Source organism: Eriocheir sinensis, chromosome 31 (assembly GCF_024679095.1).
Source record: "Eriocheir sinensis breed Jianghai 21 chromosome 31, ASM2467909v1, whole genome shotgun sequence".
Classification (NCBI taxonomy): Eukaryota; Metazoa; Arthropoda; class Malacostraca; order Decapoda; family Varunidae; genus Eriocheir; species Eriocheir sinensis.
The window spans coordinates 9,458,741-9,486,269 of record NC_066539.1 but is presented as its reverse complement, the minus strand read 5'-3'; the positions used below and the strand labels follow the sequence as shown (position 1 = coordinate 9,486,269).

The 27,529-nt window shown below is 43.8% G+C and overlaps 2 protein-coding genes across 2 annotated transcripts in view; both read left to right on the top strand.

Annotated features, from left to right (window-relative positions):
* Positions 1-22,246, top strand: part of LOC127006006 (uncharacterized) — a 29,789-nt gene extending 7,543 nt beyond the window's left edge. Inside the window, exon 2 of the mRNA XM_050875490.1 lies at positions 22,212-22,246. Within this exon, the coding sequence (XP_050731447.1) occupies positions 22,212-22,246 (35 nt within the window). The remainder of the gene's footprint in view (positions 1-22,211) is intronic.
* Positions 18,223-27,529, top strand: part of LOC127005889 (serine/threonine-protein phosphatase with EF-hands 2-like) — a 148,741-nt gene continuing 139,434 nt past the window's right edge. Inside the window, exon 1 of the mRNA XM_050875229.1 lies at positions 18,223-18,803. The gene's annotated coding sequence lies outside the window, so the exon portion shown is untranslated. The remainder of the gene's footprint in view (positions 18,804-27,529) is intronic.

Below are 27,529 nucleotides of genomic sequence, written 5' to 3'. Positions count from 1 at the left end.
TCTATCTACAAGCCATTTTGAGAGAGTGACTTGTGTTAAATCCCCCACACTTGACCGATCTATCTGTCTTACTGTCCAAATGCCTGCCTAACCTGCCTATCTACCTTTTTATTAATCTACCTGTCTATCTACCTTTTTATTTATCTACCTGTCTATCTAACTTTTTATTTATCTACCTGTCTATCTAACTTTTTATTTATCTACCTGTCTATCTAACTTTTTATTTATCTACCTGTCTATCTAACTTTTTATTTATCTACCTGTCTATCTACCTTTTTATTTATCTACCTGTCTATCTACCTTTTTATTTATCTACCTGTCTATCTACCTTTTTATTTATCTACCTGTCTATCTACCTTTTTATTTATCTACCTGTCTATCTACCTTTTTATTTATCTACCTGTCTATCTACCTTTTTATTTATCTACCTGTCTATCTACCTTTTTATTTATCTACCTGTCCATCTACCTTTTATTTATCTACCTGTCCATCTACCTTTTATTTATCTACCTGTCTATCTACCTTTTTATTTATCTACCTGTCCATCTACCTTTTTATTTATCTACCTGTCTATCTACCTTTTTTATTTATCTACCTGTCCATCTACCTTTTTATTTATCTACCTGTCTATCTACCTTTTTATTTATCTACCTGTCCATCTACCTTTTTATTTATCTACCTGTCTATCTACCTTTTTTATTTATCTACCTGTCCATCTACCTTTTTATTTACCTACCTGCCTATCTACCTTTTGAATGACCTCCCTGACTATCTACCTTTTTATTAATCTACCTGGCTATCTACCTTTTAATTTACCTAACTGTCTATCTACCTTTTTAATTACCTACCTGGCTATCTACCTTTTTATTTATCTACCTGACTATCTACCTTTTTATTTACCTACCTGCCTATCTACCTTCTTTATTTATCTACCTGTCTATCTACCTTTTTATTTACCTACCTGTCTATCTACTTTTTTTATTTACCTACCTGCCTATCTACCTATCAATGCATCTACCTTTCCACCCTTCCCGCCTAGCATTCGTGTGTAAATCTCCCTCCTCCTGCAATATTCACAGTCACTGGAAGCAATATATAAAACAATATCCATTCAATCCACCCAGAATCCGCCTCACTAATTTATTCTCTCATATAAAAAAAAGAGGAAAAAAATCGAGACAGACAAAGCTAGAGGGGGTGGAGTTTTTTTCTTTTTTTTGTCCCGAAAAAAATGTCGGAAATTCTGTCGCATTTAATATCGTAAAGTCGAGAGTTTGCGTGTCTGTCTGTCAATGGCGGGGCGCAGTTAGTGAATCAGTGAGAGCGAGAGTGAGAGAGAGCGAGAGAGAGAGAGAGAGAGAGAGAGAGAGAGAGAGAGAGAGAGAGAGAGAGAGAGAGAGAGAGAGAGAGAGAGAGAGAGAGAGAGAGAGAGAGAGAGAGAGAGAGAGAGAGAGAGAGAGAGAGAGAGAGAGAGAGAGAGAGAGAGAGAGAGAGAGAGAGAGAGAGAGAGAGAGAGAGAGAGAGAGAGAGAGAGAGAGAGAGAGAGAGAGAGAGAGAGAGAGAGAGAGAGAGAGAGAGAGAGAGAGAGAGAGAGAGAGAGAGAGAGAGAGAGAGAGAGAGAGAGAGAGAGAGAGAGAGAGAGAGAGAGAGAGAGAGAGAGAGAGAGAGAGAGAGAGAGAGAGAGAGAGAGAGAGAGAGAGAGAGAGAGAGTGGAGTTAGTTTATAGTTGGAGAGAGGGGAGGGACAGTTAGGGAGAGAGAGGAGAGAGAGAGAGAGAGAGAGAGAGAGAGAGAGAGAGAGAGAGAGAGAGAGAGAGAGAGAGAGAGAACCTAAACACAAGCCACAGTCTCCAGCAGCTGACGTCATTCTCTCTCTCTCTCTCTCTCTCTCTCTCTCTCTCTCTCTCTCTCTCTCTCTCTCTCTCTCTCTCCTGTTCCCATTCCCTCATAATCGTAGTCCCCCCATCCCATTACCAACGTAAACAACAACAACAACAACAAAAAATGACCGCAACGACAACAACAACAATAGTAGCTGCAACAATAATAGTAATAATAATAAGCGCAACTTTAAAATTAAAAGCTTTGGCCTAATTCGTATTAAAGCTGAGCGGCCTTCGCAATGAAATTAGTGCTGGCTCTGCGGTGTGTCTGTCTGTGCGGGGACTGAAGGGGAGGAGGAGGAGGAGGAGGAGGAGGAGGAGGAGGAGGAGGAGGAGGAGGAGGAGGAGGAGGAGGAGGAAAAGCATGCAGGGTTGTGGAGAAGATATAGAGGGGAAAAAAAAGTCTGTCTAAAGGTAGGACAGGGAAGAGGGAATGAAAGAGGGAACGAAAGAGGGGAATAGAAGAGAAGAAGGGAGAAAGATGCCAAAAGGAGAAAGAGGAGAAAGAGGAAAGAGAAAGCCAGAATGAGACAAATTTAAGAGGGAAAGAGAACGCATAATGAAGGTAGGAAAGAGAAAAGGATGTGGAAGAGGGGAACAGAAGGGAAGAAAGAGGGGAAGGGGATGTAGAAGAGAGGAAGGAAAGGGAGACAGATAAAAGTGGTTGATGAATGAGTTAGGAGGGAAAAAGGGGGAAAGTTAAGGGAGGGGCAAGAGTGGAGGGGAGGAAAAAAACGCGTAAGGATGTAAAGGAAGGGACGCGAAGGGAAGAGTGCGAGGAGGGAGAAGGGGTGTTTTACGTTTGAAGAAAGGGGGAGGGAGGAAGAAAGGGTGAAGGGATGAGCGACGATGGAAGGACGATGGGAGTGAGAAGAAAGAGGAAGAGGAGAGGGAGGTTGAGGACGAGGAGGATAAGAAAGATGAGATGGAAGATCAACGAAGGAATACGAGAAGGGAGAGAGTCTGGAACGTAAATAGAGACAGGAGGAAGAGGAAACAAGAAAGAAAGAGAAACAGTAGTAGAGTGGAGAATGGGATGAGAATAACAGGGGAAGAGAGGAAACAGAGAGGAGGAAGAAAATTAGAAGTAAGATAAGGAATGGGGTATGAGTAAGCAAGGAGAGAGAAATTAACAGAGGAGGGAAGGAAGGAAGGAAGGAAGGAAGGAAGGTCTTGCTCGCCCGGCTTTATGAGAATATAAAACCCACAGGCTCTGGACTACCACCCACCTGGTCCTCTTTACCTGAGCTTCCCGGAACACTGGAGGCGGTGGAGGCGGCGGCAGAGGCGGGGGAGCGAGAGGCACACAGCGTTCTGGAGATTGCAGTTGGGTGTTCAGTCTCTTGTGTTCACGTCCTCTGCAACGGGAAACAAGCAAATGTACAATGTAGCAAAGGCGTAAAATTAATGCATAGAAGAAAATTAAGGAACTATTACACTGGGCAAATTTTCCGGGGATCTTCAGTCAAACCACGATTCCCGCTGGCGTGATTCTCATATTTCCGTGTTTTTTTTACGTGTCCACGATCTTCCAAGGCTACGGTAGATTTCACCGAAGGACGACGGTATTACTCACTATCATCAGCAGCAGCAATAACAAGAAACAAATGAGAACCACGCTGGCGGAAATCGTGGTTTGACTGAAGATCCACGGAAAGTTTGCCCAGTGTAACAGCCCCTTTACTTATGGAACAAGGAAGTCAGAAACGTGGAAATAATAGAGTCTGGTCCTACTTGTCTTATCTTCATTCTGTTGTTTCCACGGAGGACCAGAATTGGGATAAGAACTAATTATAAAGCAAAGACAAAGGAAGATATAATAGGAGTGACCTGTTTGTTCCTCGTAGTATTGTCTTTCCATAATTGTCTCGTTGTAATCATTTCTTCAACAAAGGAGGAAACGTAATTAAAACATCAAATAAACTCGTGAAGGAGAAGTGGCATGCGCTAAGACAAAAGAAGGTATAAAAGGAGTGACCTGTTTGCTCCTCGCAGTATTGTCTTTCCATAATTGTCTCGTTATAATCATTTCTTCAACAAAGGAGGAAACTTAATTAAATCATCACATAAGCTCGTAAAGGGGAAGTGCCGAGTGCTCCTGGAAGCATGACACGTCTTTAACATCGATCGTCTTTCTTATCGCTAAAGTCCACTTGTGCATTAAAAAGTTATTACTAAACCGATAAATCAATACATGAGAGAGAAATAGCTTATGTGTTCTTAGAGCATAGAGAAGAAGAATGACCTTTTCTCTTTATTTGTTTCTCGATGTTTATTATTTTTTCTGGCAACGGGAAAATAGATTAGTTCAAGCTGCAAATCAGTACACGACGAGAACTGGCTTGTTTTTTGTGTTCTTAGAAGCTTATTACGTCATGAAGAAGGAGAGAATAGTGTGTGATCCTTCTGTCTTTGTCGCGATGTCCACTTTTTCAGCAGTGGGACAAAAAAACAGCAAACACATGAACAAAATAGTCCTGCCAAGCAATTACCTGATACGCTTCCCGGACTCCAGTAAAAACAAAAAACAAAAAAACAAAAAACAAAACAAAAAATCATTCCCCTCCCAAAAAAAGAAAAAAAGAAAAAGAAGAAAAATATAACAAAAAAAACAACGCCGCATTAAAAAAAAGAACAAATACGCCTTTCAGAAATATATACGAAGCCTTTGAGAGAGAGGAAACAGAATAGCGGCGAATGAAATCGGGCAAAATGAAAAGCGAGGTAAAAAGTATATCATTTTTCCAGGAGTATTTAAGTGAATGGACCCCCGCCAAAATCTGCGCACGAGGTAACTGGCGAAGGTAGCAACAGCCCACTTTATAATGGCAGGGGAGGAAGAGGGAGAGAGAGAGGGAGAGAGAGGGAAGAAGAGGAAAGACAGGGAGAGATGTTGCGAGAAGGGAGGAGAAGAGGGAGGGTGGGAAACACAAGAGGGATAAAGAGGGAGATGAGACGATGAAGAGAGGGAAGAGAAAACAATAGAAATAGGAGAGCGACGAAAGGAAAGTGGAGAAAAGGGGAGACTTGTTAAATGACGGGGGCACGGAGGAGAGGAGGAGGAGGAAGAAAGAGGGGAAAGAAGAGGGAAGAAAAAGGGATATATTGAGGGAAGGGACAGAGGCAGGGAGATGAAAGGCAGAAGGAGGGAGGATAAGAGTGAGAAAGAAAAGTTAGGGAGGTGGGTCGAGGAGGTGGACAGAGGCGGTGTACTTGACGCAGGATGAAAACTTTCTTTTTGATCGTTTGGTTTCCTCACGCTTCGATTTTCCCACACCTTTTAGCACTTTTAACGCCTCTCCACTTTATTTTCTCACAGTGTCTTCTTGCTGACTGATCCTAAGCTTCCTGGAGTTTTACATATTACAAACTTTTATCTTTTATTTTCATTCCTCTTAACCTTCGTTCTCTGTGCTTTTCTTTCTTTTTTTTACATAGTGTCTTCTTGCTGATTGATCCTAAGCTTCCTGGAGTTTTACATATTACAAACTTTTATCTTTTATTTTCATTCCTCTTATCCTTCGTTCTCTGTGCTTTTCTTTCTTTTTTTTACATAGTGTCTTCTTGCTGATTGATCCTAAGCTTCCTGGAGTTTTACGTATTACAAACTTTTATCTTTCATTTTCATTCCTCTTAACCTTCGTTCTCTGTGCTTTTTTTTTTTTTTTTTACACAGTGTCTTCTTGCTGATTGATCCTAAGCTTCCTGGAGTTTTACATATTACAAACTTTTATCTTTTATTTTCATTCCTCTTAACCTTCGTTCTGTGTCTTTTCTTCTTTTTTACAGTAAAGGAAATAGCTCAAGGGCAAAAAAAAATGGAAACAATAATGAAAAAATAGCCGAGAGAGAGAGAGAGAGAGAGAGAGAGAGAGAGAGAGAGAGAGAGAGAGAGAGAGAGAGAGAGAGAGAGAGAGAGAGAGAGAGAGAGAGAGAGAGAGAGAGAGAGAGAGAGAGAGAGAGAGAGAGAGAGAGAGAGAGAGAGAGAGAGAGAGAGAGAGAGAGAGAGAGAGAGAGAGAGAGAATGATTGAGTAAGAAATGAAAGTAAAAATAATGATACAAGGAAAGAAAAGGAGAAAGATAAAAGAAAACAACCAGAAAAATATCTATAGACGAGGAAAAAAAGTATACAGGAACAAATAGCCGGCAAATCACTGCTCCTGTGTGGCGGGGTTGCTGACTTCGTAGCTTACAGAATTTCCACTCTTTCGGATAACTGCCCTAATTGCTCTGATTTTTTCCGTAAACGATAATAAGCAATCTCACATTAATCAATTATTCTCTCGGATATAATAAGGGAAATTTCTCAACTTTTATCTTTCATTTTTCAGAGTTTGAGAGAAAATAATGGAAAGAGCGTCGAGGCGAGGTGAGGAGAGGCGGAAAAGTGGCGGGCTTCCTCTAATATCAGCTTCTCTTTATTTTCTTACATTCACTGAGCTCTTGATCGCTAACTCGTTTCGTTTCTTTACTCTTCACCGATTTTTTTGCACCTTTTTTTTCACCTATTAACGTTGCTCTTCCTCACCGATATTCCTGCACCTTTTTCTTACTTTTATTGAGCTCTTGATCGCTTACTCGTTTCGTTTCTTTACTCTTCACCGATATGTTTGCACGCCCGCCACTCAGCCAGCCTCAGCGCCGCACCGGACCTGAAGGCAAGCGTATATTTTTTTTTATTGTATCTGCCACGTGAAACTTTAGGATGAAACTTAGTGACGCCGAAGGAAACGTGCGAGAGACGGACGGACTGCGAGGTGACGTGTGAGGATCATAAGGAATTGTGTGGGTTGGGGAGGGAGATGTGCGTGTGTGTGCGTGTGTGTTTGTGCGTGTGCGTGTGCGTGTGCGTGTGTGTGTGTGTGTGTCAAGATTATGCAAGGAGAGAGTGATGAAGATTAAGTTTGATCGAGAGGAGGACTTTGTGACTGCATAAGAAAGATTGAGAGTTCCATGATGTAAGGAAGGAAGAGGAGGAGGAGTAAGAGGAGGAGGAGGAGGAGGAGGAGGAGGAGGAGGAGGAGGAGGAGGAAGGCGAAAGGTAAGAAGTGTCTGTGTGTGAGGGAGAGACGACATTTCTTGATAAATGAGAAACATAAAAATAGTCTGAAAAAGGAAAAAAACAGAGATTACAAAAAGCATAAAAGAAAGATTGAGAGCTCTGTGAAGTGAGGAAGTGAGCGAAGTGGTTTAATAAGAGATGATACGCCTGTCGTGTGAGGGTGGAACGGCATCCTTTAGACTTTAGAGTATCCTTAAGGGACGGCAGAGAAAAGGTGTCGAGAGAACCAAAGACATTATTAGACGGATTGAGGTTCAGGTTGGTATTCACAGACACCTCCGCCTCTCACGTCAACCATTTCCAAAGGCCAAAAAGGAGATTAATCGTGTTCTAATGAGTGTTTTCGTAACTTCATGGCATAACGGAATCATCAAACTACCAGAAGGGTCATAGAAGTAGCTCTGCAAATGCCCAAAACTCGTACGAAAGCCTTGTCAAATGTATGTGTTTGGGCTCCGAAATATTGGTTGTTCAGGGTTGAAATGGTGCTCCCGTGTTGTGGGGTGAAGGTGACGAAGGGCTTCAGGGCACACTTAAGTAAGAAGCTGCAGATGTGAACGAGCGAGTGGTGGTGGTGGCCATGACCTGAAGGAGGGAAGGAGGGAGGGAGGGAATTAAGGGGTGAAAGAGAAAGGCATGGGGGATAAAAGAGGGATAAAAGGACGAAAGAAGTCTGATGAAAGGAGAGAGAAAAAAGGTCATAAAAGAAATGAGAAAGAAAATGAGAATAAACACAAAATGAAGAGAAAGCAAATAAAACCCACTGCCCCCCCCCCTAAAAAAAAAGACATGTAAAGAAAAGAAGACAGAGGAAAGGAGAAAAGGGTTAATAAACGAAATGAAAAAGAAAATGAGAAAACGAAGTGAAGAGGAAATACGTTAAACTCAAGAAAAAAACAGAACAGGAAATGAAAAGTGAAAAAATGAGACAAGACCGGAAAATCAAAAGGAAAGAAAAAAAATAAAGAAAGAAAATGAGAAGAAACACAAGGCTATGAAAAATTGACAGCAAAACAAACAAACAAAAAAAAAGTAAACTGGAAGGAAACAAGACGGAGAAGAAGAAGGAAGAAGGAAACAAAAGAAGAGAAAGAAAGGAAAAAGAAAAGAAAAAAGAACCATAAGAAAATATACTGGCAACAAACAACAACAACAAAAACAGGAAGTAAACTGGAAGGAAAGAAGACGGAGGAGGAGGAGGAGGAGGAGGAGGAGGAGGAGAAGGAGGAGGAGGAGGAGGAGGAGAAGGAAACAGAGGATGAAGATGGGAAGGAAGGAAGGAGGGACCATAAAGCGAGAGAGGGGACTGGGAAGGAGGGAAAGGGGAGGAAAGGGAGGGAAGAAGGGGGTAGGGTGAGGAAAATGGGGTACCAAAAGATAAGGGAGGAAGGTTGAGCGATAGCGTGCAAGGGGCGGCGCGATACTGATGGCGGCGGGATAACGGAATGGTGATGAGAGAGAGAGAGAGAGAGAGAGAGAGAGAGAGAGAGAGAGAGAGAGAGAGAGAGAGAGAGAGAGAGAGAGAGAGAGAGAGAGAGAGAGAGAGAGAGAGAGAGAGAGAGAGAGAGAGAGAGAGAGAGAGAGAGAGAGAGAGAGAGAGAGAGAGAGAGAGAGATGAAAGTAAAAATAATGATACAAGAAAAGGAGAAAGATAAAAGAAAACAACCAGAAAAATAAATATAGACGAGGAAGAAATTTTATACAGGAAGAGTAATACAAAATAAATTGACAGTAACAAAAAAAAAAAGAAAAAAAAGGAAACAAAGAAGTAATAGGCTAGGAAAAAAAATGAGTAACCTCGTGACTGAAGGAAGAAAGGAAGGAAGAAAGGAACGTAGGAAGAAAACAGAATGAATGAAAGAAGTAAAATGAATGAATTAAGGAAGGAAAGAAGGATGGATGGAAGTAAAAATTTAAGGATGCAAGAAAAGATTCACGGAAGGAAGGAACCAAGCAAGGGAGACAGACAGCAACGACCAGGGCAGTAACGTAGCACAGTAAAACAAACGAAGACCGACCAAGCGCTGCAAAGATTGATGAGAACGACAGCGCTCTGATGGGGAGTCGTTCGTCCGGGAAAAGAAAATAAAGAAGATGAAAAACAAAGGCACGTTACATGAGGGAAACGAGAGACAAATGTTGGAAGTATGCCAATGCTTAACCTTCTCTTCCCGCCACTCCAGACTCGAGGAGGAAGAGGAATTAAGGCCGAGGGACGAAAGAGGAGGAGGAGAGAAAGATGAAGAAGAGGAGGAGGAGGAGGAGGAGAGGCAGAGACGAAGGAGAATGAGACAGCTGTACTTACGGAGGCGTGATGAAAAGCGTGACAAGAAGAGACGAGGAAGAAAACTATGAGAGAGAGAGAGAGAGAGAGAGAGAGAGAGAGAGAGAGAGAGAGAGAGAGAGAGAGAGAGAGAGAGAGAGAGAGAGAGAGAGAGAGAGAGAGAGAGTAATGCAAGAAATAAAGAAAAATGACTGACTGAGTGAATGAATGAAGGAAGATTAATCGGCGTTGTAAAAATGATGCTGTCGACGAGAACACAAAAAATACATAACACCCGCGGCCAAATGAATACACGATGAGACGAAAATAAATGAAACTACTGAATGTAATGAATGTAAATTGAGAAAAACGTGATGAATGAGGGACAGAAATGGGAGATAAATGGTGGTGGAGGACGGAGATAAAGGAGGAGGAAGAGGAGGAGGAAAAAATAGGAGGATAAGGAGGACAACGACAAAAAGAATAAGGGATAAGTAGGAGAAGGGAATAGGAAGAGGAATATAAGTAGGATAAAGTGGATAAAAGAAGAGGAGGAAAAATATGAGTACGACGAGAAGGAAGGAAACAAAGACGATGGCGAAAAAAATAATGAAAAAAATGAGGAAAAGGAAAAGGAAGAATAAAAGTAGAGAGTCCTGGATGCGGAGAAAAAGGACGAGAAGTATGAGGAGAATGAGAAAGAGGAGGACAGGGAATACGACGAGGAGGAAGAAGACAAAGACGACGAAGAGAAGAATAAGGAAAAAACGAGGAAAAAGAAAAGGAGAGGAGATATAACATGAAGGAGCAGGAGGAGGAGGAGGAGGAAGCAAAGGACGGGGAGAAGGAATATAAGCAGACAGGGAGGAGGAATATATGTGGGAAGAGGAGGAGGGGGAAGAGCAGGAGGAGGAGGAAGCAGAGGACAGGGAGAATGAATATAAGCAGACAGGGAGGAGGAATATATGTGGGAAGAGGAGGAGGAAGCAGAGGACAGGGAGAATGAATATAAGCAGACAGGGAGGAGGAATATATGTGGGAAGAGGAGGAGGGGGAAGAGCAGGAGGAGGAGGAAGAAGAGGACAGGGAGAATGAATATAAGCAGACAGGGAGGAGGAATATATGTGGGAAGAGGAGGAGGAAGCAGAGGACAGGGAGAATGAATATAAGCAGACAGGGAGGAGGAATATATATGGGAAGAGGAGGAGGGGGAAGAGCAGAAGGAGGAGGAAGCAGAGGACAGGGAGAAGGAATATAAGCAGACAGGGAGGAGGAATATAAGTGGGAAGAGGAGGAGGAAGCAGGAGCAGGAGGGAAAAAGAAATAAAGGTTAGAGAAGCTGGACTTTAATCTATTTCGCACACTAATGGATGCACAAGATGGATGCCCCGTGGAGCTGCTGAAGACGAGCGCCCAAGTTGCTCAAAACGGGGCGAAAGGAGAGCCATCTAGCGGACCGACAACGATACAAGGAACATGATCTATGAAGCTGTTTGTCAATTTCCTAGACACTAACCTTAAATTTATCCATCAGGTGAACGGCCGTGTCTGTGCAAAAATCAAGTGGAGAAAATAATATCACGAATGTTTTCCCGCAAAGGTAATTGGATCACAGTGTTTGCTGTCGCCTTGCATTCCAGACCTCGTGTATGAGCCTCTACAAACATTGTTAAAATATCCTGCATAAAACATTTTACTCTCTCCGAGTCAGAAAATTGAGTAGGTGGGACGAGTATTTACATACCTTCAAAGTTTGGGCAAATATGCAGGAGAAACGGCATTTGATTTCCTGAAATTTACATACATAATACACCACGTGGACGTAAAGTTATACGAATATATTTAACGCTCAAATTGACACGGCAAACACTGTAATGCTAGTAATGCTCTCCTCCCGAAATTGACCTCTCTTTCAGCCACCTCTTTTGATTCTTTTTTGTGGGAGCAGCGAGTAGCGGGCTTTTTTTTTTTATTATTGTTTCCTTTTTTGTGTGTGCCCTTGAGCTGTCGCCTTTGTTGTAAAAAAAAATTACTTTAAAGGCACAGTAGCTATTTCTGCCTTCAGGACCGCATGAAACCAGCCTTCCTGAAAGCCTGTTTGTCAGCTGCACCACTTAGCTGACAGACAAGGCGATATTAGGCAAGAAAAATGAAAGGCCACAAGAAAGAAAGAAAAGTCTACTATCACCGCAATCATTTCCATCTACAAAGTCTTCTCAGAGCTTCATTGGTCCGGCCAGTCTGAGAATACTGACGCCCATTGGTCACTCCCAGGTGTTCCCATTACCAAGTGGCCAGGGGTGGAACATGTCCTTAGTCACTTACTACATGGTCTTCCGATGTTTTCTATATTTTTCAAGCCATTAGGAAAGTATATCAACGTGTCCATGAAGCTCTCCTGTACTCGAAACTTTCCCTAAACTTCCGGATCCCTCCCGAGTCTTCTGATGTTTTGTTTTGTTTTCATTCCTCAAGCCCACCGTTGCCAGATTATCGTACTCAGAGCCGCGTATTTACCTGTTTCTGAGCCATAGCAATTGCCGAAAACACCAACAATTAACTATTTTACCGATATCTATTTATAAAGGCAGCTATTGGGTTCGAGGAGGCAGTTTTTGGGTCGGAAATCGGCAAAAATATGAGGCTGAATACGACAATCTGGCAACGTTGCTCAAGCCTTTACAAAAATATATCAAAGGGTTCCTAAAGTTTTCCTGTACTCGAAGTTCTCCCTAAACTACCTGATTCCTCCCGAGGCTGTTTAATGATCATCGAACTTGCTTCTCGCCAGTCTCGAACTCGCTTCTCACGGCCATGTTAGTTTTTCGCAACGAGTGTAGAAGAAAATCAGCTGGTCTAATCGTTCTCTTTGTGTTTTGAATATCTGCGGTAATTCGGAGGCAAAAAACAAAGAAGAAAGAATACAAATCTTGCCCGTGTATAAACAAAGTAATATGGAGTATGAAATTGCTTTGAGTTTATGGTGGAAAACATGAGTGATATCTGGATTCGGCAAGTCATGAAGCAAATACAAAATCAAAAACGCATCGACTTGAAAACAAACAGACGGAATCATAAAATAAATACATAGAAACAAAGAAAAAAGAAAAATCCAATACCTAAAAAGTGAATCTTCCTAAATAAAAGGCAAGGCAAGGTAAGGTTGGAGGCATACAATGAAAAAAGGAAAATAGAAACAATCGAAAAGTAATGAAAATGTCAAAATGTAATAAATAAAAAAAATGCGAAGAACAGGAAAACAAATATAAAAAGACTACATTTTTTTTCTTTTTCGGAGGAGTGCTTACAACCAAACGATAGAGCAGGGAAGTCTATTATTCCCTCACTAAACAAACGAGCATCGCCACAAACACCCGAGTCACACGCATCCCGCTCTTCACTTCGTCAGGATAATCTTCAAAGGCGCCGCGCTTATCCATCCGTCTCCTGCTCATCTTTTTTTCTTTTCCTTTTTTCCTCGTTATCTCTCACTCCTCCACATCCTGCTCATGTCTTCTTTTCTTTTATTTCTTTATATTGTTCTTTTTTTTCATGTAACCAGACAAAATATTAGAATAGCTTCATATAATACCCTCTTCTCTCTCTCTCTCTCTCTTGTGCAACTTTAATGTACACTCTTCTCATTTTTCTCATTTATATTCCTTTCTTTTTTCCTTACTTCCTTCCTTCATTCCTTTTGTTCCTTCCTTCCTTCCAACTTTTCTTCTCACTTTCTACTTTCGTTCCTTCCTTCTTTCCTTCTACCTTCCTTCGTTCTTTGCTCCTTTTCCTTACCTTCCTACTTTCCTTCCTTCCATTCTACTTCCCTTTCTCCCTTCCTTCTTTACCTTCCTTCACTCCTGTCTCCTTTCCTTCCTTTCTTTACCTTTCACCTACCTCCTTTCTGAATATTCCTCCCTTCCTTCCTTCCGTACCTTCTCCCCTTCTTACCTCCCTATCTTCATTCATTCCTACCTTCCTTCATCACGTTTCGCCCTCCTTCCCCTTCCTCTTTCTTCGTCATCATTGCCCTTCACCCTTCTACCCCCCAACCCTCCCTGTCCCCCTCTGGTTTCGCTCCTTCCTAATCACCAGCGATCAACATGTAAATTCAATCAACAGCCACTCAGGTTTAGACACTCCTCTCGCCTCGCCTGTTATAATACTTCTTCCTCTTAATTAACGGAGCCCAGGTGCAAGAAAAATACCTTGATGGGTTCGATTAGTTTTGTTGTGTTTATTTTAGCAAGTTTTTTTTCTATTTTTTTTCTCTCTCTCGTTCTCTTTCTCAGTTTTCTCTTTTTTTTATGTTTCTTTTTCTCCCTTCTCTCTCTCCTCCTCCTCCTCCTTCGCCTTCATCATCTCTTGCTTTCGTCTTTATTCATCCACCTTCACGTTTGTTTGTTTTCTTCTTCATTATCGATTATTTTTTTGTGTCCTTTTTTTTATCCGTCCCTTTTTTCTTGTTCTCTTCTTCTACTTCGTTTTATATTTCTCCTCCTTTCTCCTCCTCCGCCTTCATCATATCTTTCTTTACTCTGCTTCATCCATCTTCAAGTCTGTTTCCTCCTCTTCCTCCTTGTTTTTTTTTCCTCGTTTTCATCTTCATAACAAATATTCAATTTTCTTTCCTACGCTTTCAGGTCTGTCTTCATCTCCATCACCATCACCAGAACTTCTCCATTCTTCACTCTCTTTTTTTCTTTCAGCTCCTCATTATCGTTTTTCTTCTTTCATTTCCTCCTCCTCCTCATTTTTCTTTTCCTCTTTCTCCATCTTTATTTCCTCACAATAATTTCTTCTCCCGCTTATGTTCCTCCTCTTCCTCCTCCTCCTCCTCCTCATTTTTCTTTTCCTCTTTCTCCATCTTTATTTCCTCACAATAATTTCTTCTCCCGCTTATGTTCCTCCTCTTCCTCCTCCTCCTCATCATCATTATCACATCATTTTCTTTCTTTAGTTTCTTCTTCCTCCTCGTTTTGCTTTTCCTCTTTCTACATCATCAGTTCCTCTTATTTTCTGCTCCTCCTCCTCCTCCTCCTCTTCTAAATCCACGTTTCTCAGGTGAGCGTTTGAGTAACCTTCAGGGCAGCTGGCGCAGGTAGGGCTAATTACCTTACAGCCCCAGAATGCAAAAACATTCACTTCTCCATTTACTCTCTCTCTCTCTCTCTCTCTCTCCGGCAACCTCATTTCTCCGCCTGAACACGCACTAATGAGGTTTTGTCTACCTAGTTTGTTTGCTTTGCTAGGCCATGATACTGCACACACACACACACACACACACACACACACACACACACACACACACACACTATCTTTCTCTACCTTCTATCTACCTCTCTTAATATTCCTTCCCTTCTTCTTTCCATACCTTCTTTCCGGCTTTATCTTCCTTTTACCTTTCTTCCTTCTTCATATATCACCCTTCTTCCCCCTCCCCCCTCCCTCCACACACATTGCATAATTTCCCCTTTGTATGTTCTTCAGTGACCTATTTCCCTGTCATTTGGTCAGGTTAGTCAGCCCTCAGCCCACCAGTAACTCAGTCAGACCTTCAGTTAGTCCTTCAGTCAGTCATTCGGTCAAACAGTTAAGTCAATCAGTCGACCAAGCCATCACCGAACCGTTTCCCTTCCTTCCTCTTCCCCTTTCTCAATCACATATAGATAGATAGATAGTTGGATAGATTGACAGATAAACAGATGAACGGATAGACAGATACACAGACAGAAAGATGGATAGATAGACAGAGATAGAGATAGATGAACAGGTAGGTAAATGCACATAATAGATAGGTAGGTAGATATACATTAATGCTTACTGATCGCAGCTTACATATATTACTACAAGCATATACATCTTTAATATCATTAGTATTGTAGCTGAGCAGAGGGTCGGTTTTTAGACAGGATTCACCATACATCCTTTAACCGGTAAATCCTCTAAAAAGCTCAAGATGTATAAATAGAATAAAAAAATACATGACCTGCTATCGCCCAGTAATTAAATTCACACACCGCCCCCCCCCCCCCCCCGTCGCCTCCCATATACATACATACATACATATATACATACATACAAGCACAAACACTAACACACAGATCAACATCCCCTCTCACCCAAACGCACTCCCCTCCTCCTCCTCCTCCTGCCTTCCCTTCGTTAACTCCTACTTGTATTACCGTTTTCTCGCCGTCTCCTATATAGTAAACATCTTTCTTTAACACCCATACTTCCACTCGTCGTTAACTTTTCTCTTTTTTTTTTCATTCCTTAGTTTTTTTTTCTTATTATATCTTACTCTATTGTCTCCTAACGCTCTTTACTCTCTCCTATTTCTCTCCTTTATCATGTTTGTTCACACTCCTCCTTCTCCTTAACCTTCCTTTTTTCTTCATATAACCTTTCTCTCCTTTTTCCAGCTCCCTTTCCTCCGCTTTCACCTCAACTTACACTTTCCTTCTTCTACACCTTGCCTCCTTCCATTTTCTTTACCCCCTTTTTCCCTCCTTTTTTTCCACTTAACCTTAATTCCCTCGGCTTTTACCATTCCTTACTTTTTCCTTCCTCTGCCTCATTCCCTTCCAGTCCCATCACAACATCACCTCACGCGACTTTTTACGGTAACTCGGTGGGACAAAATGAGTCTCCCCTTTTTGCCTTCGTTCCAAGCATTCTGCCCATGTCGCCGCGGTTACTGGGCACTGAAGGGAGGCAACGAGCAGGCGGTCTTCATAAGCGTGTCTTGTGCCTCGCGTTTGTAGCGTAATGGACGGCGAGGAAAGGAGGAAAGGAGGAAAAGATGAGAAGGAGGAAGAGAGGTGGAGTGCGACGGTAGGGAAAAAGAGAGGATGAGAAGAGGAAAACAAGAAAAGGAACGAGACAAGAGGAAAGGAGGAAAAGCGAAGACAAAGAGGAGGAAGAGGAGGGAAAGAAAGATGGAATGAGACAGAGGGAAAGAGGGAGTGATCGGAAACAAAGGAGAAAAAGCGGAGACGAAGAGGAGGAAGAGGAGGGAAAGAAAGATGGAATGAGACAGAGGGAAAGAGGGAGTGATCGGAAACAAAGGAGAAAAAGCGAAGACGAAGAGGAGGAAGAGGAGGGAAAGAGAGATGGAATGAGACAGAGGGAAAGAGGGAGTGATCGGAAACAAAGGAGAAAAAGCGGAGACGAAGAGGAGGAAGAGGAGGGAAAGAAAGATGGAATGAGACAGAAGGAAAGAGGGAGTGATCGGAAACAAAGGAGAAAAAGCGAAGACGAAGAGGAGGAAGAGGAGGGAAAGAAAGATGGAATGAGACAGAGGGAAAGAGGGGGCAATCAGAATATAAAAATATAAGAAGGAACGAGACTGGAAGAACGGTGAGAAGATGGAGACCAAGAAAAGGAGGAGGAAGTGAGGTGGAGTGAAGCAGGAGGGAAAGAGAGGAGGATGAAAACGGAGTGTACAAGGGAAAGAAACGGTGAGGATAAGAGAAAAGGAGAGGAAGAGGAGGAGGAGGAAGTGAGGTAAAATGAGACAGAGGGAAAGACGAGAGGTTGAAATGGAGCGTACGAGAGAAGGAAAAAGACTGGAGATAAGGAAATATATGGTGACAAGAGGAAAAAGATAGAAGAAAAAAATGATAAAAAGAAGAGGGAATGAGAGACAGGAAAAACGAAAGGATGAGAGGAGGTAACACACAGGTAAAGAATAAATAACAGATGAGAAGAGGAGACTGAGAAGACGAAAATAGACAAGAGGAAAGAAATAGAAAGTGGAAATATAAGAAGGGAGACAAAAACAGGGAGAAGGAAAGAAGAAAACAAGCAGAAGGGACATGGATGGAAAGGGAAAACAAGAGTATGAAAAGAGAAGGAAAGAAGAATACATGCAGATGGGATATGGATGAAAAGGGAAACAAGGGTATAGAGAGGTAATCTAGAACAGAGGGAAACATGGAGAGGAAAAAAAGAGAAGGAAAGAGAAGCAGCAGGTGGATAGAGAAAATACAAGGGAGAAAATAGAATGTGAGACCGTAAATGAGAACAGGGGGAAGGAAAGAGAATTAAATGACAGGGCGATTAAGGGAAGGAGATTGTTTTTGTCGTAATCTGCAAAGAAATAGAAGCAGACTAAGAAGACTAAGAGCCAGGAGGGGAGAGATCGCGTATGCAGAAAGAAAACCCCGCAGTGCAGCGCCACGAACGGAGAAAAAGGCGAAGCGGAGGCGATAAAATTCTTGAAAGCTTATGGGCAATATTGAAGGTTTTTTTTTCTTCTTTCTTCTGTGTGTGTGGCTAAACATTTTTCTTTGGGCTTTATAGAACATACGATGCATATTTTATTTTTACTCTCCGCGACACATTCACGTTTCTGGTGTTTGACTGTAAAGAAAGGTCTGTAAATAAATGGTTGTATAAAAAGGAAAGTAAATGAAGGACTACAATAAAAGGCAGTAAATAAATGAGCAAGTAAAGGAATGTAAATATTGGACTATAAATCAAACTAATAAAATAATGTAAATAAAGGAATGGAAAAAAGGAATGGAAATAAAGGACTGTAAATAAGACTGTACATATAGAAGATGGCGCCACTATAAACTACCATCCAGGCCCCTCAAGAAAAGCCTACCGGCGCTATAGGTGTACACGTAAAAAAAAAATATTAAGACTAAATAAAGAATTGTAAAGGACTGTGAATAACGGACTTTTTAGGAGCAGCGAGTAGCGGGCTTTTTTTTTTTATTAATGTTTACTTTTTTGTGCCCTTGAGCTGTCTCCTTTGCTGTAAAAAAAAAAAATAAATAAAATAAAGGAAGGTAAATAAAGAAAAGCAATTACAGACCTAAAAAAACTACTAAGTAAAGGAGCAGCCCGGCGCAACCATTACATCTTTTCGTTGTTCCCTTCGACTGTCTCATTGACCGCGAAGAAAAAATGATTCATGAACCAATATCAAAGACTATCCTATTTCCCAGAACATCCTCGTACTCGATTTTTTTTTTTTCACGGTAAGAGGAAGCAAGCCAAGAGTTAATATATTATGAAAAAAAGAAGACTGCATCATACTGCTCTAACGAAAAAATAATAGATGGCTGAATAGATATCTAAAGGTTTGAAGGCCTCGATGCAAAATGCTAACGCCAGTGTAATTTTGTGTAATAGGAAGCTTTCGCGTGGCAACTGCTCTTAGCGGGAGGCAGTCAGCAACCAGAGAGGAAGTCATCACCTCAGTGTAGGCGAAACGCGCGCGGTGGCCTATACTCGACTGTCTGAGGCGCCGCCAGCACAGCGCGGAAATGGACCAGGTGGCGGCGGTGCTTCAGGTCCAATTAGCAAACGACGAGGGGGTGAATTAAAAGCGTTTCCGAGTAACCCCGAGAACCCAAGACTCTCGAGTGACTCTAGACGAAGAAAGTAGCGGCGAGAGGCACGAAAGAGCCCATCTGGCGGACATAGACTGCCACTTGACGTGAGGAAGATGAGAATTAATTATAAGAGAAAATGACGGGAAAATTAAGCGGGCAAGAGAATCGGTTTCCTGCCTCGTGACTGCTACGTCCACACCTGAGGAAAAAGACACAAGAAAAAGAGGAAACACATACTTCCCAAGGTAAAATAATGTCTTCTCTGCTATCTACCCTTAATGAATGAAATGGGAACTGAGATGTACCAAAGAAAACCAAGGAAAAAAAAAGCCAGCAAGATGGTTGGTTCCCTGATTCACACGGTTGCCTCGTTCACCCGTTAAAGAGGAGAAAGATATTGCATCACTTCCTTCATAAGCTAAAATAATGCTTTGGCTTTTTTTCCCCCTTTTTTCTTACACGCTGAGCTTCCAGTAGCGACCACTCTCTTGGGCTTATTGCCACCCCTGAGTCAGCGGGTAAAGGTGGAAACGTGTGGCGACGACTGCGGGGAAGATTTGTGCAGCTTTCTCCGCACCCCCACCACCACCACTACCGCCACCAACCCCACTATTATTTGTTGCGGATGAAGGTTGTAGTGGTGGTTGTAAGGATGGTGTTGGTGGTGCTGGTGACAAGGGTGTTGGTGGTTATGACGGCGGCGCGGCGGGGCGGGTGCATGGTGGCACGCCTTGTTCTTAGGTGAAAATTGCTCATCACATTTTCTATCAGATTTTATGGACTGGAAGATTAAGATTGTGACTTGGCATAATTAATTTTCTAATCACCACACACACACACACACACACACACACACACACACACACACACACACACACACACACACACACACACACTTATCATCTCCTCTTCCGCGGTTTATCATTACTAACTGTCAGTTATCACATATCACATTCTCTCTTCAAATATTTCTCTTCTGAAGAACTGCCTACCCTTAGCTGCTTCATTGCATCAAATTTGGTGTGCATTCATGCCGGTTATATCCATCCTACTAACGCAATAACGGGACTTTCTTTTTTCTCATCTGCGCACCTTGTCTTCATGTCTTCACCTTCAGAGGCGTAAGGGGCGTCTGATACACTGATAACAAGGCACCGAGAAGGCATGCTTGGCTGCTAGGATATTTACACTTGCATAATTTTTCTTTGAGTTTCACATGAGTGCTAAAACATGTCGTTAAAGTAATGCTTTTGTGCTTCATGTTAAAAAAAAAAAATGGCAGCAGAAAGTATTGCTACAGCACTTTACAGTAACTTATACAAGAGTTAAACATTTTTACACACACACACACACACACACACACACACACACACACACACACACACACACACACACACACACACACACACGCACACACACACACACACACGGAGCTCTGTAGTGCAGTGATAAGGAAAATCACTTCACAATCGAGAGGTCACGAGTTCGATTCCCGGGCGGGGTAGTAACAGGTGGCCAATCTCCGTCAATCCGTGCCTCCTGTCAACCCAGCACTGAATGTGTACCGGGTGTCAGTCTGGGTGTGTGTCCCGCCTCCAACGTGTGTGTGGGTGTCAGGTTCCAGCCGTTCCCAGAGATTCGTCACCTGAGCCTGGAAGCTCATTCGCGGAGAGTACTGGCTGGCGATCAAGAGTTTAGAGTGATCATATCATGGTGAATCACGCCCACACACATCCAACCTTTCTCCACACACACACACACACACACACACACACACACACACACATAGAGCAGTGAGTGAGCGGCCTGCCTCGGCTATTTCATCACCATCAATATTCCGGCGCCCCGCTCAGGTTTCCATTTCCCCGCCCGCCGAGCAACACAGGCGGTACCTCGCGGAGCGGCGGGGCGATATGTGGGCCCAGTGTTGGTGGACCCCGTACTGATTGCCTGGTCGGTCTCCATGCGCTGATGTTTCATTACTTTAAAGTTATGCGGTAGCGGTGTGAGTTTTTTTATTGGGAAGCTGCTGGATATACAAAATAAGGTTGCCAGGTAGTTCCCATAACGTAAATATGGGAGTAATTTTATCATTGTGTTTTAGTTATTTATGGGGGGCATATTAGTCGCAGCCACATGTACGAGAAAATTTCGTCCAAGTAATTCATACACGTTTGCGTAACTGAATATAACTTTCCAATCTGATGTGATGATTAGAAATTTTTGGGAATGTTACACTCTCCTTTTTTGTTTTGTTTTTTCTTCTTTTTGGTCTGCCATCTCTTACTGTAAAGAAAAAGAACATTACTTTGCTTCAGAAAGAAGCTATTAGTTAAACATGCCTAGGAGGGCCCGAACAAGAGAGGAAGGAAACAAAGGCCTCTCTGTTTCACTCAAGAAGATGGATCAGGACATCCAGTTTCCTTGCCCACTGCTTTAAGAGGCACGGGTGACGCACGGCCCACGCGGCCCCTCACGGCTTCCTGTAATTGCACGGGTTACGGGGTGCCTAAAGCTGCATGGCCTACAAGGATGTACAGTGGTCATCAGTACACGATTATTGGCAGTTCCTGAATCTTAGCCGCCTCACCTCAGAGCTTGTGAAGACTGGGTGAACTAAGCCATGATGGTGATGACAATGATGATGATGACAGTGATAATGTGATGATGATAATAGTGATGGTGATGACGACGTTGACAACGATAATGATGGTGGAGGTGGTGGAGACTCAGCTCATTATAATTACTATTGTATAATAAAGTGATATTTAATAATACAAATATTCCATGATTATATTCCCGGTTACACCAGATAAATGCAATAACAACTAAGTTAGCATTAGTTACGAAATTATGGGAAGCTTCTATTAATAATGCAAATCAACCTCATAATGGCGCCAAAATAACACACAATGGTGGATCAAATCATGTCAGCTCCATGTCTCAGTTGAATTCCTTGCGATCCAACTCCCATGGAAATGTAAAGGAACTATTTTATTAGTCTGCAACTGTCTCCAATCTGCAAGAATAAACTGCATAATAATCTTGACTCATTCAGTTTTTAACATAAACCATCATCATCCCTCTAAGTTATCATCTACTGTAACTCTATCGGGGGCAGTTATCCACCTGTTGAGAATCCTAGTTTTTAATCAAATTATTTATCTAAACTAAATTCTCCTTGAAAAAACAACCCCTCCCGCGGTTACTATTCCTATTCTGGTCTTCTTTCCATTCAAGGCCCGTCCCGTACCCCCTCCACTGCCTCCCAGCCACTCACACTCATCCACGACTCATCTTCGCGTCGCCGTTACCGTGTCGTCACTTCCTTCCACCTGTCCTCTCCCCGTCTCTCATCTTTAACCTTCCTCTTAACCCGCGTGCCATTAATCCCCATGAGCTCCCTCCACTAACACTTCTCCACAGCTCCTCCACGTTCAAAGTTTATATCGTTACTCTCTCCTTCCCTCACTACTTCCTCTTAACCTGCGAACCATTACTCGTCATACACTCTCTCTCTCTCTAAGCTCTCTTCTCACCCTTATGCCCCATCCACACACACACACACACACACACACACACACACACTCTCTCTCTCTCTCTCACCCTTGTTGCCACTTGCCTATCCATCCCGCCGCTCCTCTCACACGCAGTCTCGCTTCGCCTCCTTCCGGCCCGCGTGGAGTAGGGATGGAAACGAATTAGAGTCCGTCGCTGAAGTGATGAAAATGGAACACGAGAGTAGGCCCGTGAGGTGCTGCTGGGATAGGTGTGATGGGAGGGGTGTTGGGGGTGATGAATGGGTTATGGCCGAAGGGTGTGAAGGGGGAAAGGAGGGAGAGGGTGAGGGAGAACGAGAGCGAGAGCGAGAGAGAGAGAGAGAGAGAGAGAGAGAGAGAGAGAGAGAGAGAGAGAGAGAGAGAGAGAGAGAGAGAGAGAGAGAGAGAGAGAGAGAGAGAGAGAGAGAGAGAGAGAGGGGGGTTTGTGTGCGTCCCAACTCGCTCTCTGGAAACTGCAATTTGAAAGCAGAACTACAAGACCTCAGCGCTAATGAAACTCAGCCGCGTCTCCTTTGGGAAATTTAAGTAATTCGCTATTTTCAACCGTGACTCCCCGACGCTGAAATTCCTGTTGGCCGGGAAAGCGGTCCTCGTCGGTGCCTCCTAACGCGGCAACAAACTCCTCCTCGCGTGCCTTCCAACATTTCCCCCCCAAAAAATTCATAATATTGGGCGAACTTTCGAGAGCCAACTCCGAACTAAAATGAAAAAGTAAATTATGAAAAAAAAACATACAGCAAACTTGGAAGTAGAAGTAATGCAACACACACACACACACACACACACACACACACACACACACACACACACACACACACACACACACACACACACACACACACACACATAAAGAAAACGGAACACTGCAGGATACACAACATAAAAAAAGGAAGTCCTAAAAAAACAGTAGTAAAATATTCAAGTTAATATTTTTTTTACAAAGTTGTGTATATAAATAAAATAAAAAGATATGCAACTCCCGGTAGCTTCAAGGATGACGAGAGAGAGAGAGGAGAGGAGAAGAGAGGAAAGAGGAGAGGAGAGGAAAGAGGAGAGGAGAGGAAAGAGGAGAGGAAAGAGGAGAGGAGAGGAAAGAGGAGAGGAGAGGAAAGAAAAGGAGAGGAAAGAAGAGGAGAGGAGAGAAGAGGAGAGGAAAGAAGAGGAGAGGAAAGAGGAGAGATGAAAGAGGAGAGGAGAGATGAAAGAGGAGAGGAGAGGAAAGAGGAGAGGAAAGGAAAGAGGAGAGGAGAGGAAAGAGGAGAGGAAAGAAGAGAGGAGAGGGAAGAGGAGTGGAGAGGAAAGACGAGAGGAGAGGAAAGACGAGAGGAGAGGAAAGAGGAGAGGAGAGGAGACAGACAGGCATAGAGACAAAGAGAGAGAAAGGAGGAATGGGAAAAAAAGTTACCGAACAACCTTTCTCAAGTTTTTTCCTTTTCGGATCTCCTCACACACTCATTTCCGCCTCCCATCCGAGCCGCAAACTCTTCACACTAACAACCACCCGTCCGCCCGCCGCTGTCAGTCGCGCCTCACGTGTACACCCACGAGCACTGAATGAGAGGCAGACACTTAGCAAACACCCTTTGTCGCCTTACAATACCCGGAGCGGCTGCCTGACTCATCGATACTCTTTGGCGTCTATGCAAAGTTGTCGCGCTGCCAACAAATCGCTACAGAGGGTCTCCGCGATACCTTGAGAGTGTGTGTGTGTGCTGCTGGAGAAGTGGGAAAGGTGAGGAATAGAAAGGAACGGTGTGGGAAGACAGAAGGTAAAGGAAAGGGAAGGAACTGGGGAGGGAAGTTGAAAGAGAGGGGGAAGAAGAATAGAAGGGAAAGGAGAAGGAAGATAAAGGGGAAGGGGAATGGAAGGGAGTGGACAGGGAACATGAAAGGAGAGGAGATGAGGAATGCAAAGGAATGGGGAGGGAAGATAAAAAACAAAAATGGGATGGAGAGAGGAAGGGAAAGGAGAGGGAAGACCAAAGGGAAGGGGAAATGAAAAGGAAAAGGAAAGAGGGAAGGGGAAGAGGAAAGTGAGGGAAGAAAAAAAAGGGAAGGGGAAAGGAAAGGAGAAGAGGAGGGAAGGCAAAGAGAAACGAGAAGGAGAAAGGACAGGGGAAGAGGAGGAAAGATAAGTGAAGGGAAAGGGGAAGGAAAGGGGAAGGAGCAGCCCACTTTGTTGCCGGACTCAAAGAAGAATCCTGAAGTGCCGTAAGTCTGAGTGGGGGCGGTGGAGGTTGAGGGCGGGCTAACGAGAGCATTACGCCCAGCCGGTAATGCGTCCGGGAGGGAGTCAAAGGGATCGGTTAAAACGTCGCTGAGTTCTTTTTAACGCGATGCGACTGGATGAGCATAGCGAAGTGGGCGGTAACGAGAATAGAATGAGACGGAGAAGAGACGGCGACCGGACGGAGAAGCAACAGGCAGACGAGATTGTTCCGTTCCGGAGAAGCAACAGGCAGACGAGATTGTTCCGTTCCGTTTGGGATGGGGAATAGAGGGGGAAGGGGAGGGGAGATAGAAGAGAAGGGGAAGGGAAGGCGATAGAGAGAGGATGGGGACGGAGAAGCAACTCGAAAAAGACTCCGACGAGCTCTTTCTCACAGCCAGAGGAGATTGTTCGGTTCCGTTTGGGATGGGGAATGGAAGGGAAGATATAGAGGGGAAGAAGCGGAAGGGGAAGGGGAAGGAAATGGGACGGAGAAGCAACTCAACATAGACCCTCGCGACCACTTTATTAAAGGTAGACGAGATTGTTCCGGATGGGGAGTGGAAGGGGAAGGGGAGAGAAGATACAGGGGAAAGGGAAAGGGAAGGGAAGGAGACGGAGAAGCAGCTCAAAAATAGACCCCGCGATGTCTTTTTCACAGGAAGACGATTTTGTTCCCTTCCCCGCGCCAGGAGTCATCGAGGTGCCCTCACGTCAAACACAAAAAACAAGGCAATCCGCGCGGCTACTTCATCCCCTCGTGAGCATCAGCGTTGGCGGCGTGAGGGCGTGCGAGGCCGGCAGCCCCTATCATGGCGTGGAATTGATTATCGACTTTGGCTAATAGTTCATAACAGATAATCAATGAATTATGCAAGCGTTGTGGATTTTATAAAGGGAGGGCAGGGGTGGATAAAGAAGGGAGATGGGAGGGGGGGGAATGAGGAGAGAGATGTGAAGGGGATGCTGGATAAGGGATGAGCTGTACAAGAGGTTAAGAGTACTGGTCATGGGAGGGTTATAAGTCAAGGTGAAAATGATGGAACGGAGATGAGGGCAGAGATGAGGAGATGGAAGTGAAGAGGATGCCGCAGAGGGGATGAGGTGCAGGAAATGAAGAGTACTAGCCAAGGGGGTGAGGTTATGGGTCAAGGTGAAAATGATGGAACGGAGATGAGGGCAGAGATGAGGAGATGGAAGTGAAGAGGATGCCGCAGAGGGGATGAGGTGCAAGAGGTCAGGAGTACTAGCCAAGGGGGTGAAGGTATGGGTCAAGGTGAAAATGATGGAACGGAGATGAGGGCAGAGATGAGGAGATGGAAGTGAAGAGGATGCCGCAGAGGGGATGAGGTGCAAGAGGTCAGGAGTACTAGCCAAGTACCAAGTTACGAGTCAAGGTCGACAGGATGACTGAGGTGGCATAAAAGGAGCTGCCGAGAGAAAGCGGCATGAAGCGCCACAAAGGAAGGCGGAGAAGTTTGGATGAGGTGGCGGAGTAATTAAGGCGCGGAGTGGCTGCAATAAGGTACGAGTGTCCCATTAGTGGCCGGCGCTGGCGAGGGCTAAATCTGGTAATAATGGTCCGCCTTGCGTGCAAATGAAGGCAATTTTTCCTTAATCACTGCGGGAAAAAAAAAAAAAAGACAACTGCCGAGATGCGAACAGAATATGATTAATTAAAGATGCACAAAGTCCCACCTCGCGCCAGTAGACAGACAGACAGACGAGACTTAAGACAGTGGTAAAGAGGGAGTGTGACATTGGGACAGATAGCAGATAGTAAAGGGAAAGTATGACCGTCAGAAAGAGGTACCCGAAAGCTTAATTAAACCCGTGAAAGTTCTTGCGTTCCTGTGTGTTTTGAGCTATGCGACCGTCCTGAGTATCGGAGAGGCCCGGCCCGGAAGCCCCTCACCGCCGCCGGGAGGAAGGTGAACACGTGTGGCTGACTGTATAGTGACATCAGGAACAGGAGAAGACACGGGTGACACGGAAACACGACACGACACGACACGGCACGACACACACACACACACACACACACACACACACACATGGCTTGTCCCTAGTGAATACCTCTTGTCTGATAATAAAAACACAAGTAAATATCTCCAAGTCACGCTGCCTTCTTTTTCTTCTTCAATATTGCTCTCCAGATTTTCCTCTTTCGTCTCGTCATCTGTCCAACACACACTCGTACAAAGGATGGATGAAAGGATGGATAAATGGAAAGGATGAAAGTGGAGAGAGGAAACTAATGTGAAATCAGGAAAGTAGACAGCGAAGAGTTTAAGGAAAATTGGAAAGGTAGAAAATGATGCAATTATATGGTGAATAAATAAAATTAAAGAAAAGATAGAAGGGAAGAGAAGGGAGGACGAAAAATAATGTGTACAAAGGAAAACAAAGAACAAAATGATCAAAGAAAAAGGCAAGAGAATAGAGAATGAAAAAACAGGAAATTAAACAACGAAGAGTTTAAGGAAAATTGGAAAGGTAGAAAATGGTGAAATTATATGGTGAATAAATAAAAGTGCGTAGAAAAGATAGAAGGGAAGAGAAGGGAGGACGAAAAATTATGTGTACAAAGGAAAACAAAGAACAAAATGATCAAAGAAAAAGGCAAGAGGATAGAGAATGAAGAAAAGGTGGAGTCTGGTATAGAACATTCCCTGTGAGCCGCGTGGGTAGTAGATGATGAGGAAGAGGGAGAGGAGGAAGCAGCAGCCAGCCACTTACCATCCTGACGGAGCAAAAATCGATGTCCAAATCCCATTAATCAACGAGTTCTGGTCACGCCTCGGCCGCTGCCACGCCACCGCCGCCGCCACTCCCGGTTAATCAGCGGCGTAGTACTTCCCTTTTAGTGAATTAACCGGACGTGCGAGAGAGGGCAAAGAAGGGGACAGGGGGCAAAGGGGAGCGGGGAGAGTGCAATGGGGGTAGGGGGGGCAGAGGAAGGGAATAGGGGCAAAGGGGAAGGTACTTGACGGAGGACAGACAACGAGAGGAGGGAAGGAAAATGAGGACAAAAGAGGACATGAGGAACGCAAGTAGATGGTAAAGAGACAAAAATGAGGTCAGGAGAGGACATGAGGAACGCAAGTAGATGGGGAAGAGACTTTAATGGGAAATATATTGAGGGGAGGGGGTAACCTGAGGGAGGAGGGGAATGAAGACCAGTGAGGGGATAGGGAACGGG